The sequence below is a fragment of the Oncorhynchus clarkii genome, chromosome 12 (assembly GCF_045791955.1).
Source record: "Oncorhynchus clarkii lewisi isolate Uvic-CL-2024 chromosome 12, UVic_Ocla_1.0, whole genome shotgun sequence".
Taxonomy (NCBI): domain Eukaryota; kingdom Metazoa; phylum Chordata; class Actinopteri; order Salmoniformes; family Salmonidae; genus Oncorhynchus; species Oncorhynchus clarkii.
The window spans coordinates 5,092,236-5,106,314 of record NC_092158.1 but is presented as its reverse complement, the minus strand read 5'-3'; the positions used below and the strand labels follow the sequence as shown (position 1 = coordinate 5,106,314).

The 14,079-nt window shown below is 45.1% G+C and overlaps 1 protein-coding gene across 1 annotated transcript in view; it reads right to left on the bottom strand.

The window, feature by feature from the left end:
- The window catches only part of LOC139421845 (DCC netrin 1 receptor), a 729,366-nt gene extending 718,700 nt beyond the window's left edge, over positions 1 to 10,666 (bottom strand). The window contains exon 1 of the mRNA XM_071172971.1: positions 10,579 to 10,666. Coding sequence (XP_071029072.1) covers positions 10,579 to 10,666 — 88 coding nt within the window. The remainder of the gene's footprint in view (positions 1 to 10,578) is intronic.
- Positions 10,667 to 14,079: the final 3,413 nt, after the last annotated feature.

The window sequence follows — 14,079 nt, the reverse complement described above, 5'->3', positions numbered from 1 at the left end:
GCTACCTGCCGCCTCTACACTCTAAACACTAGGCTACCTCTACACTCTAACCACTAGGCTACCTGCCTCCTCTACACTCTAACCACTAGGCTACCCTGCCGCCCCTACACTCTAACCACTAGGCTACTTGCCACCTCTACACTCTAACCACTAGGCTACCTGCCTCCTCTACACTCTAACCACTAGGCTACCCTGCCGCCCCTACACTCTAACCACTAGGCTACTTGCCGCCTCTACACTCTAACCACTAGGCTACCTGCCTCCTCTACACTCTAACCACTAGACTACCCTGCCGCCCCTACACTCTAACCACTAGGCTACTTGCCACCTCTACACTCTAACCACTAGGCTACCTGCCTCCTCTACACTCTAACCACTAGGCTACCCTGCCGCCCCTACACTCTAACCACTAGGCTACTTGCCGCCTCTACACTCTAACCACTAGGCTACCTGCCTCCTCTACACTCTAACCACTAGACTACCCTGCCGCCCCTACACTCTAACCACTAGGCTACTTGCCACCTCTACACTCTAACCACTAGGCTACCTGCCGCCTCTACACTCTAACCACTAGGCTACCTGCCTCCTCTACACTCTAACCACTAGGCTACCTGCCGCCTCTACACTCTAACCACTAGGCTACCTGCCGCCTCTACACTCTAACCACTAGGCTACCTGCCACCTCTACACTCTAACCACTAGACTACCTGCCGCCTCTACACTCTAACCACTAGGCTACCTGCCGCCTCTACACTCTAACCACTAGACTACCTGCCTCCTCTACACTCTAACCACTAGGCTACCTGCCGCCTCTACACTCTAACCACTAGGCTACCTGCCACCTCTACACTCTAACCACTAGGCTACCTGCCTCCTCTACACTCTAACCACTAGGCTACCTGCCTCCTCTACAATCTAACCACTAGGCTACCCTGCCGCCCCTACACTCTAACCACTAGGATACTTGCCGCCTCTACACTCTAACCACTAGGCTACCTGCCTCCTCTACACTCTAACCACTAGACTACCCTGCCGCCCCTACACTCTAACCACTAGGCTACTTGCCACCTCTACACTCTAACCACTAGGCTACCTGCCGCCTCTACACTCTAACCACTAGGCTACCCTGCCGCCCCTACACTCTAACCACTAGGCTACTTGCCGCCTCTACACTCTAACCACTAGGCTACCTGCCGCCTCTACACTCTAACCACTAGGCTACCTGCCTCCTCTACACTCTAACCACTAGGCTACCTGCCGCCTCTACACTCTAACCACTAGGCTACCTGCCGCCTCTACACTCTAACCACTAGGCTACCTGCCACCTCTACACTCTAACCACTAGACTACCTGCCGCCTCTACACTCTAACCACTAGGCTACCTGCCGCCTCTACACTCTAACCACTAGACTACCTGCCTCCTCTACACTCTAACCACTAGGCTACCTGCCGCCTCTACACTCTAACCACTAGGCTACCTGCCACCTCTACACTCTAACCACTAGGCTACCTGCCTCCTCTACACTCTAACCACTAGGCTACCTGCCTCCTCTACAATCTAACCACTAGGCTACCCTGCCGCCCCTACACTCTAACCACTAGGATACTTGCCGCCTCTACACTCTAACCACTAGGCTACCTGCCTCCTCTACACTCTAACCACTAGACTACCCTGCCGCCCCTACACTCTAACCACTAGGCTACTTGCCACCTCTACACTCTAACCACTAGGCTACCTGCCGCCTCTACACTCTAACCACTAGGCTACCCTGCCGCCCCTACACTCTAACCACTAGGCTACTTGCCGCCTCTACACTCTAACCACTAGGCTACCTGCCTCCTCTACACTCTAACCACTAGACTACCCTGCCGCCCCTACACTCTAACCACTAGGCTACTTGCCACCTCTACACTCTAACCACTAGGCTACCTGCCGCCTCTACACTCTAACCACCAGGCTACCTGCCTCCTCTACACTCTAACCACTAGGCTACCTGCCGCCTCTACACTCTAACCACTAGGCTACCTGCCGCCTCTACACTCTAACCACTAGGCTACCTGCCACCTCTACACTCTAACCACTAGGCTACCTGCCGCCTCTACACTCTAACCACTAGACTACCTGCCTCCTCTACACTCTAACCACTAGGCTACCTGCCGCCTCTACACTCTAACCACTAGGCTACCTGCCACCTCTACACTCTAACCACTAGGCTACCTGCCTCCTCTACACTCTAACCACTAGGCTACCTGCCTCCTCTACACTCTAACCACTAGGTTACCCTACCTCCTCTACACTCTAACCACTAGGCTACCTGCCTCCTCTACACTCTAACCACTAGGCTACCTGCCTCCTCTACACTCTAACCACTAGACTACCTGCCTCCTCTACACTCTAACCACTAGGCTACCTGCCTCCTCTACACTCTAACCACTAGGCTACCTGCCTCCTCTACACTCTAACCACTAGACTACCTGCCTCCTCTACACTCTAACCACTAGGCTACCCTGCCGCCTCTACACTCTAACCACTAGGCTACCTGCCTCCTCTACACTCTAACCACTAGGCTACCTGCCGCCTCTACACTCTAACCACTAGGCTACCTGCCACCTCTACACTCTAACCACTAGGCTACCTGCCTCCTCTACACTCTAACCACTAGGCTACCTGCCTCCTCTACACTCTAACCACTAGGTTACCCTACCTCCTCTACACTCTAACCACTAGACTACCTGCCTCCTCTACACTCTAACCACTAGACTACCTGCCACCTCTACACTCTAACCACTAGACTACCTGCCTCCTCTACACTCTAACCACTAGGCTACCTGCCTCCTCTACACTCTAACCACTAGACTACCTGCCTCCTCTACACTCTAACCACTAGGCTACCTGCCTCCTCTACACTCTAACCACTAGTCTACCTGCCTCCTCTACACTCTAACCACTAGGCTACCCTGCCTCCTCTACACTCTAACCACTAGGCCACCTGCCTCCTCTACACTCTAACCACTAGGCTACCTGCCACCTCTACACTCTAACCACTAGACTACCTGCCGCCTCTACACTCTAACCACTAGGCTACCCTGCTGTCTCTACACTCTAACCACTAGGCTACCTGCCTCCTCTACACTCTAACCACTAGGCTACCTGCCTCCTCTACACTCTAACCACTAGGTTACCCTACCTCCTCTACACTCTAACCACTAGACTACCTGCCTCCTCTACACTCTAACCACTAGACTACCTGCCACCTCTACACTCTAACCACTAGACTACCTGCCTCCTCTACACTCTAACCACTAGGCTACCTGCCTCCTCTACACTCTAACCACTAGACTACCTGCCGCCTCTACACTCTAACCACTAGGCTACCTGCCTCCTCTACACTCTAACCACTAGACTACCTGCCGCCTCTACACTCTAACCACTAGGCTACCCTGCTGTCTCTACACTCTAACCACTAGGCTACCTGCCTCCTCTACACTCCAACCACTAGGCTACCTGCCGCCTCTACACTCTAACCACTAGGCTACCCTGCCGCCCCTACACTCTAACCACTAGGCTACCTGCCGCCTCTACACTCTAACCACTAGGCTACCCTGCCACCACATTATTCGACATGGTTTTGAGATACGGAGCAAAAAAATGTGCATCAGCCATGGCCAGTGCATAGGATAGCAGGCCACAACAGTTGTGTCAGGACATTAGTGTTGGATGAATACAGGACTACTGACAGTGTGTATTACATTTCATGTTAGCGATCTAGCTAAGTTTTCCCTTCTCTTGTGGTGAATTATCCCCCCCCAAATAAATGAGGGTATGATATTATGCAAACATAAAAGATGTAGACAAATTCATGAACAACAAACAACAAAATTCAGATAATTATGGAGCCCTGTTTAATAACAGTATAATATTTTTTTAAAACAATACCTTGTCAACCCACAATTCGTGATTTAGGATTAGGTTGCACGTTAAAGAAAATATCTTGAATCATGAATTCCTGCTTGGACATGTCAGAAGATGAAACAAGGTATTTATTGATACGCCTGTCATCTCCAGTAATCTAAAGCACCGTGAATGACTTCATAAAGCTCATTAAATTGTTTTCCTAACGCGTGACACCGAGGCCACATTTTATTTTTTATTTTTTTTGCGACAAAAATCATGTACTAGTGCCACCAACTGAAAAAGTTTCAGGCAGGAGCCCTGATAGAGGGAATAGGGTTCCATTTGGGACTCAGCTTGTGTGTCTACAGAGAGGCTGGCCCAATCATTAAGCTGCAGCAGCTTGCGGAGAAGATTAAACCAGCCAATATGACATGGATGTCAGGAATTTAGCAGATCTGGGAGAAATAAGACTGTGTTTCTGCTGCCTGCTACCTCAGATGAGACTAGATTACACACAACTAATGAGGATATATCACTCTCTAGATTACACAACTAATGAAGATATATTCACTCTCTAGATTACACAACTAATGAGGATATCTTCACTCTCTAGATTACACAACTAACGAGGATATCTTCACTCTCTAGATTACACAACTAATGAGGATATCTTCACTCTCTAGATTACACAACTAACAAGGATATCTTCACTCTCTAGATTACACAACTAATGAAGATATCTTCACTCTCTAGATTACACAACTAATGAAGATATATTCACTCTCTAGATTACACAACTAATGAGGATATCTTCACTCTCTAGATTACACAACTAACGAGGATATCTTCACTCTCTAGATTACACAACTAACGAGGATATCTTCACTCTCTAGATTACACAACTAATGAAGATATCTTCACTCTCTAGATTACACAACTAACGAGGATATCTTCACTCTCTAGATTACACAACTAATGAAGATATCTTCACTCTCTAGATTACACAACTAATGAAGATATATTCACTCTCTAGATTACACAACTAATGAGGATATCTTCACTCTCTAGATTACACAACTAATGAAGATATCTTCACTCTCTAGATTACACAACTAATGAGGATATATCACTCTCCTGCACACACAATCAATTGGTGTATTGTGGTATTGTGGTATTGTAATATTGTAATATTGTGGTGTTGTGGTATTGTGCTATTGTGGTATTGTAATATTGTGGTGTTGTGGTATTGTAATGTTGTGGTATTGTGGTGTTGTGGTATTGTAATGTTGTGGTATTGTGGTATTGTAATATTGTGGTGTTGTGGTATTGTAATATTGTGGTATTGTGGTATTGTAATATTGTAATATTGTGGTATTGTGGTATTGTGCTATTGTAATATTGTGGTGTTGTGGTATTTTGATATTGTGATATTGTAATATTGTGGTATTGTAATATTGTGTTATTATACCACCGGGGGGGGGGGGGGGGGCATCATGTCACACCAGGAGGAGTAGCTGCTGCCTTGGCAGGAACTAATGGGGATCCATAATAAACCCCAGGGAGAGTAGCTGCTGCCTTGGCCGGAACTAATGGGGATCCTTAATAAACCCCATGAAGAGTAGTTGCTGCCTTGGCAGGAACTAATGGGGATCCATAATAACCCCCAGGAAGGGTAGCTGCTGCCTTGGCAGGAACTAATGGGGATCCATAATAAACCCCAGGAAGAGTAGCTGCTGCCTTGGCAGGAACTAATGGGGATCCTTAATAAACCCTAGGAAGAGTAGCTGCTGCCTTGGCAGGAACTAATGGGGATCCATAATAACCCCCAGGAAGGGTAGCTGCTGCCTTGGCAGGAACTAATGGGGATCCATAATAAACCCCAGGAAGAGTAGCTGCTGCCTTGGCAGGAACTAATGGGGATCCATAATAACCCCCAGGAAGGGTAGCTGCTGCCTTGGCAGGAACTAATGGGGATCCATAATAAACCCCAGGAAGAGTAGCTGCTGCCTTGGCAGGAACTAATGGGGATCCATAATAAACCCCAGGAAGAGTAGCTGCTGCCTTGGCAGGAACTAATGTGGATCCATAATAAACCCCAGAAAGAGTAGCAGCTGCGTTCACAGGAACTAATGGGGATCCTAATAAATACTAAATAGACAGCATGATTCTGTTGTTATGCTCAATAAAGGGACTCCTAATTGGTCCATCCCAATCCTGTCCTTGACCCATCAGCAGCCATATTGTTCAGACCTCTAAATGGTAGAGATACTGTAGTAAACCGCATAGTGTACTACAAACACCAGAGCATGAGGACTACTGAGATGGGCAAAGGGAGACACTGTCATTCGGTCATTGTCAAAGCCCTAAGCTTTACTGTGAGTTCATGACCTGACTACTCATGACACTTGATTAAGAGTGGCATTCAGAGAGAGAGGGATTTAAACTGATGTCAGCTGCATTCAGAGAGACAAAATTAAACTGATGTCCTTTGCATTCAGAGAGAGGGATTTAAACTGATGTCAGCTGCATTCAGAGAGAGGGATTTAAACACTACTCTACACTGATGTCCTTTGCATTCAGAGAGAGGGATTTAAACTGATGTCCTTTGCATTCAGAGAGAGGGATTTAAACACTGCTCTACACTGATGTCAGCTGCATTCAGAGAGAGGGATTTAAACACTGATGTCCGCTGCATTCAGAGAGAGGGATTTAAACACTGCTCTACACTGATGTCAGCTGCATTCAGAGAGAGGGATTTAAACACTGATGTCCGCTGCATTCAGAGAGAGGGATTTAAACACTGATGTCCGCTGCATTCAGAGAGAGGGATTTAAACACTGCTCTACACTGATGTCAGCTGCATTCAGAGAGAGGGATTTAAACACTGATGTCCGCTGCATTCAGAGAGAGGGATTTAAACACTGATGTCAGCTGCATTCAGAGAGAGGGATTTAAACTGATGTCCTTTGCATTCAGAGAGAGGGATTTAAACACTACTCTACACTGTCCTTTGCATTCAGAGAGAGGGATTTAAACTGATGTCCTTTGCATTCAGAGAGAGGGATTTAAACACTACTCTACACTGATGTCCGCTGCATTCAGAGAGAGGGATTTAAACACTGCTCTACACTGATGTCAGCTGCATTCAGAGAGAGGGATTTAAACACTGATGTCCGCTGCATTCAGAGAGAGGGATTTAAACACTGATGTCCGCTGCATTCAGAGAGAGGGATTTAAACACTGATGTCCGCTGCATTCAGAGAGAGGGATTTAAACACTGATGTCCGCTGCATTCAGAGAGTGGGATTTAAACACTGATGTCAGCTGCATTCAGAGAGAGGGATTTAAACACTGCTCTACACTGATGTCCGCTGCATTCAGAGAGAGGGATTTAAACAGCACATAACACTTTGGTTTGTTTGAATTATTTGACATTGACCTCAAATATAAAGGGTAATCAAAAATGCAAACAAGATATTATTGCAATACGGCCCTCTCTAACACACCCTATTTGAGACACCCTCTCTCACTGTGTGTCAATTGTCTAGGAGGTACCCACCAGTCCCCAGATTACCAGTCTCTACAGTACTAGTCTAGGAGGTACCCACCAGTCCCCAGATTACCAGTCTCTACAGTACTAGTCTAGGAGGTACCCACCAGTCCCCAGATTACCAGTCTCTACAGTACTAGTCTAGGAGGTACACACCAGTCCCCATATTACCAGTCTCTACAGTACTAGTCTAGGAGGTACCCACCAGTCCCCAGATTACCAGTCTCTACAGTACTAGTCTAGGAGGTACACACCAGTCCCCAGATTACCAGTCTCTACAGTACTAGTCTAGGAGGTACCCACCAGTCCCCAGATTACCAGTCTCTACAGTACTAGTCTAGGAGGTACACACTAGTCCCCAGATTACCAGTCTCTACAGTACTAGTCTAGGAGGTACCCACCAGTCCCCAGATTACCAGTCTCTACAGTACTAGTCTAGGAGGTACCCACCAGTCCCCAGATTACCAGTCTCTACAGTACTAGTATTGGAGGTACCCACCAGTCCCCAGTTTACCAGTCTCTACAGTACTAGTCTAGGAGGTACCCACCAGTCCCCAGATTACCAGTCTCTACAGTACTAGTCTAGGAGGTACACACCAGTCCCCAGATTACCAGTCTCTACAGTACTAGTCTAGGAGGTACCCACCAGTTCCCAGATTACCAGTCTCTACAGTACTAGTCTAGGAGGTACCCACCAGTCCCCAGATTACCAGTCTCTACAGTACTAGTCTAGGAGGTACACACCAGTCCCCAGATTACCAGTCTCTACAGTACTAGTCTAGGAGGTACCCACCAGTCCCCAGATTACCAGTCTCTACAGTACTAGTCTAGGAGGTACCCACCAGTCCCCAGATTACCAGTCTCTACAGTACTAGTCTAGGAGGTACCCACCAGTCCCCAGATTACCAGTCTCTACAGTACTAGTCTAGAAGATAGTGCTGAGCGATCAACCAACAATTTGGTTATTTTTATTTTTTTAAACAACTAATTGACCAAAATCAGTTAAATTATTTGAATTATATTTTGTAAAAAAACAAATCCCTTTGATCTAACTGCGCATATTGTTCCGTTTCTCTATAGATTAATCAGATCAAGCCAGAACTGTGCAATGTAGCAGGGAGTTGTAGTTTCTCTATAGATTAATCAGATCAAGCCAGAACTGTGCAATGTAGCAGGGAGTTGTAGTTTCTCTATAGATTAATCAGATCAAGCCAGAACTGTGCAATGTAGCAGGGAGTTGTAGTTTCTCTATAGATTAATCAGATCAAGCCAGAACTGTGCAATGTAGAAGGGAGTTGTAGTTTCTCTATAGATTAATCAGATCAAGCCAGAACTGTGCAATGTAGCAGGGAGTTGTAGTTTCTCTATAGATTAATCAGATCAAGCCAGAACTGTGCAATGTAGAAGGGAGTTGTAGTTTCTCTATAGATTAATCAGATCAAGCCAGAACTGTGCAATGTAGAAGGGAGTTGTAGTTTCTCTATAGATTAATCAGATCAAGCCAGAACTGTGCAATGTAGCAGGGAGTTGTAGTTTCCAACAGGCAACTAACTATTCTACATAGTTTACTGCAGAAGAAATGTGTCAATCAACAACAATGAGCATAATCCATTGTGCACCTGTCCAGTCCGTGTTTCTTTCACGCCTGCTACATAAAAGAGACAGAAGAATGCAGGACCAAGAGGGGAAGGATAACAGTTTCTTCGCAAGGTATCTCTACTTAAAAATACATTATCTAAATCAGGGGCTTCCAGTCCTGGGGAACCCCACCCCCCAGCGCTACACAGCTGATTCAAATAACCAACTCATCAGCAAGCTTTAATTATTTGAATCAGCTGTGTGGTGCTGGGGAGGGGAGGGGAGGGGGGGCAGGACCGAGTTTGGGGAATCATGATCTAAGTGATTGATAGTTATTTATTCAGATCAATCAATAAATGAAGCTTTTACTTTGAATAGATCTTTTTGAGAGGAGATGATGACTTTGTGATGAAATAATAAATGCATCTAACAAAACAAATGTAATAATTCACTACAACTGGAAATATAGTATTCAAGTTAAAAGACATGTGAATAACTGATGGTTAAGTAAGTGATGAGCAGTAATGGGGGAAGTCAACACCATCATGGGGACTTGTATTTATTACTTGTTTAATTCTACGATGTCACAGCATTCAACCCACCTATTGCACAGTGCATTTAATGTCTAACCGAAACACAACCGACCTTAAAAAAATCACTAACGCTCAGTACTATACTAGGAGGAATCCACCTGCTAGTCCTTGACCTCGTAATAACGCTGTACTAGTGTATAATGACGAGTAAGGACTATGGATGTGTTTTGTGTCTGGGCGGGCGGGTAGGAAAAAAGGCTATGCCACTAGTTGAGTACAAGAGGCTATATAGGCAGTAGACCAGCCTAGATCAGCTTGATTACATGTGGGTGGATTTACATAGTCAGTCTACTAGGCTCAAGCAGGTGACCTATTGACACAAATACACGGTATTCCCTCAATGAACATCAATTTAAAATGGTATATAGTTACTATAACACATTTTATTGTGAAGTTTAAATATTGTTCAGATATATTATTCTACCTACACACACAGAGAGCGAGAGAGAGAGAAAAGGAGAGAGAGTGAGAGTGAGAGTGAGAGAGAGAGAAAGAGAAAGAGAGAAAGAGAGAGAGAGAGAAAAGGAGAGAGGGGGAGAAAGAGAGAGAGAGAAAGAGAGGTAATAGATTCGATCAGGTGCAAATTGCTAATTCAGAATTATTTCATTATAACCAATCAGCAAATCAACAGGGTTGTAAAATAATACAACGAGAAGTAATTAGGCTACGTGAAACACATAGACTAAGATATGCAGGAAAATTTTAAACAGCCTGAAAAGGTAGCAACATTTTTTATAAAACCGAGTAAAAGTCAAGCGTCAAGCTGTTGGCTTCTCCTCAACAGTACCAAGACCACTGCGCGTCCAATGGAAGCCTACCTCCAGCAATAGCCTACAGCCGATGTGTCAACGAAATACATTTGTATGCAACACACAACACAGCTTCTCTTTTTTTTTGTGCGCATGCACACCCGCATAGTTGACATGTTTCGACATTGAAATATGTTTTAATCAGAGACTTACTATTTGATGTTGAATCGCCGGCGAGATAGCATAACCAGACAAATACCGAAAGTCTTTTCGCCCAAATACATCCATTTGATCCCTCCATGATTGCGCTTCACCGCTGAGCGACACTAGTCCCACTATCACAAAAATCCTTCTCTAAAAACCACACAACGCACGAATCAGTTCGTTAACGCCGTGCGTATGGAACCGGTTGCTCCAAAGAAAATCTCCCAATACAATAGCAACAAAAAGCAGGTACGGCGGTGATAAGTTTCCAAGTTAAGAAGCAACAACTAAAACCGTTAGTTCACCATATTTTTCTGCGCAAAGGCTCCAAGCGTAACGCGGTAGAAATCCCCAAGACTTGGGAAAGAACATGCAGGCTCCGAATACTCGTAACGGGAGCTGTCCAGCGGTTCACTGTAGGAGACCAGTGAGAGAGAGGAGATGGGTACGCGAATTCATTGATCTAACGGTGTTGGGGGTAAAGAGTGGAGTGGGATAAACTCCACTGGAACGGACTGGAGCGTATGCAGGATCGATGGAACTATGGAATCAACGGGGTGTTCTAGCTGGGATTCCAGGCTGGTTGAGGGGAATGAGAGAGCTCGCCTGCCATCTCTGGTCAAATTAAGAACTATAAATACGATTCATCTCCACTCTCCAGAGTCATGAGGTCATGCCACCCTCACTGTGTGGTGGAACAAATCAATCTATTTGACTTTCTTCTGGAAGTTAGGATATTACATTTTTTACCAATGATAAAGAGAGACCGAGAGGAAGTATTGAGTCAAAGGAAAGTAATACATATTATGGGGAATAATTGTGATTGTGAACTATTCAGATTTATGCACAATTATCCAACCAATCTAGGAAATAATGTACAGCTCAAATAGTATACAGTTTGAAAACATGACAGGGAAATCAATGTGAAGATATGTGTCAGACTGTTGTTTTAGCCTAGTGGGTTAATGTTGTCTTTAGACAGGGGGAATAACCTACCAGGTCAGAGGAATAGTCTACCTGGGTTCAATAACCTACCAGGTCAGAGGAATAGTCTACCTGGGTTCAATAACCTACCAGGTCAGAGGAATAGTCTACCTGGGTTCAATAACCTACCAGGTCAGAGGAATAGTCTACCTGGGTTCAATAACCTACCAGGTCAGAGGAATAGTCTACCTGGGTTTAATAACCTACAAGGTCAGAGGAATAGTCTACCTGGGTTCAATAACCTACCAGGTCAGAGGAATAGTCTACCTGGGTTTAATAACCTACCAGGTCAGAGGAATAGTCCTACCTTGGTTTAATAACCTACCAGGTCAGAGGAATAGTCTACCTGGGTTTAATAACCTACCAGGTCAGAAGAATAGTCCTACCTTGGTTCAATAAACTACCAGGTCAGAGTACAGGACTCAGATCCCACAGATGATGTTCATCAAGGCCAGGTTCTGGGGTTGATGTGGAGAGGAAGAGGTGGAGAAGGAGGAGGAAGAGGATGAGGAGGTGGAGAAGGATGATGAAGAGGATGAGGAGGTGGTGGAGAAGTATGAGGAAGAGGATGAGGATGTGAAGAAGGATGAGGAAGAGGATGAGGTGATGGAGAAGGATGAGGAAGAGGATGAGGAGGTGGTGGAGAAGGATGAGGAAGAAGATGAGGAGGTCAAAGGGGATGAAGTGAATCAGAAGTGCTTTGGTGAACTACAGAAGCGTGATGGTAACCTTATCCGTGACCTAAAAACGAAACTTAGCGCTTTGCCATCTTCAAGCAACAACTTGAAAAACGACTGTAGCTAACCAAGAAATTAAAACAGCAACTTAAATGACGAGACACACTTGTTTTTTTTAAATGTACACATATATATACATTTTCAATTATATTGTCACTAGGAATAAATTGAATGTTCAATGTTGTAGGGCATAAATACTGTACGGAACTAAGGGCTATTTCACCCTCTCTTCCATTCTAATGCTATTCTTCTGAAAAGCCCCAACGCACAGACAAAATTCAAGATGGAGTAAAGAATTAACCCTGCAGAGAGAACTGCTTAAGTCAACACATTAATAATGACATAGCCTATTACCATAGTACACAAACACAGTCCCCATCCCGTCTAGCACTGCTTGTTTAATCTGTCTCAGTATGGAGTTGGTGTTGGGTTAAGGTTAGGGTTAGGGTTAAGGTTAAGGTGAAGGCTAAGGTTTGGGTAATTCACAGAGCAAAGTACAGAGAGATCCTTGATGAAAACCTGCTCCATAGCTCTCAGGACCTCAGACTGGAGTGAAGGTTCACCTTCCAACTGGATAACAACCCTAACATGCTAACCACACACACCGCCTGCGTCGCGTCATGCTCGAGCGTTGCAAAATATATTTACACATACATGTTATTCAAGCATTGCACCCACACTGCTCGCGTGCGTCAACGAGCGTCTTGCGCAGACAGGCGCTAAAATATAACTTTGTTCTATTTGTGGAAGTTTGATGCGCTGCAAGTCCCGCCTCTCCCATCTCATCATTGGTTTTTAGGAACCTATATCCACGTGCCATCTCCTCATTGGTTTTTAGGAACATCTCCTCATTTGTTTTTAGGAACATATATCCACGTGGGTGATTGGGTGATTGAAAGATGAACTGAGTTCCACACTCCAGGCCAGTTGGTGGTGGTAATGCACCTTAAAGTTGGTTGCCAACTGCCAGATAAAGTCCAAAGAAGAAGAAGAAGATGAGGAGAGATTACTAGAAAACCCTTTTATGTGTGGATTAATTGTCAGAGTAGAGGCCCTTGTGCATTTCAGTTAAAATAACAACCCAATGTTTATATCCCTGGACAAATTAGATAGCAACAGCAAGCTAGCTAGCTAAATTGCCATAAATACTTAAGGCTTTTTGATCTGTCCCGAAATTAACACAGTTTGTTCAGAGTTCATTTTGATATTTCAACCTGCGTGTCCTGATCTCGTCTGGTTTTGAGTGGACAAAATCAACGTGCGCGCTATGGTGCACGCCCGCGCCCAGTCTAGTCAACATGTAAGCACACAGCCAAGACAACGCAGGAGTGGCTTCGGAACAAGTCTCTGAATGTCCTTGAGTGGCCAAGCCAGACCCTGGACTTAAACTCGATCTAACAGTTCTGGAGACCTGAAAATAGCTGTGCAGCAACGCTCCCCATCCAACCTGACAGAGATTGAGAGGATCTGCTGAGAAGAATGCGAGAAACTTAATTTAATTCATGGATTTAATGTGGGTCCTGCAAATTCGAACGTTTTGTATACATTAAATCACTGAATTAATTTCCGAATGACTAAATAGATTTTGTTTAATAATATTCCCCTGATGCAGATAGATGATAGATGTCTCTCGACTTCTTGGAAAAAGTATTCTGCAAAAACCTCTGGGAATCTGGTAGCTAGAAGGTGGATAAGAGAGGAGGAATGGGATATCTAATTAGGTAGACACAATCATCACCATTAGTGGACCAATAGAGTTTGGTTCTGTTGCGTTGTTCTGAGTATCATA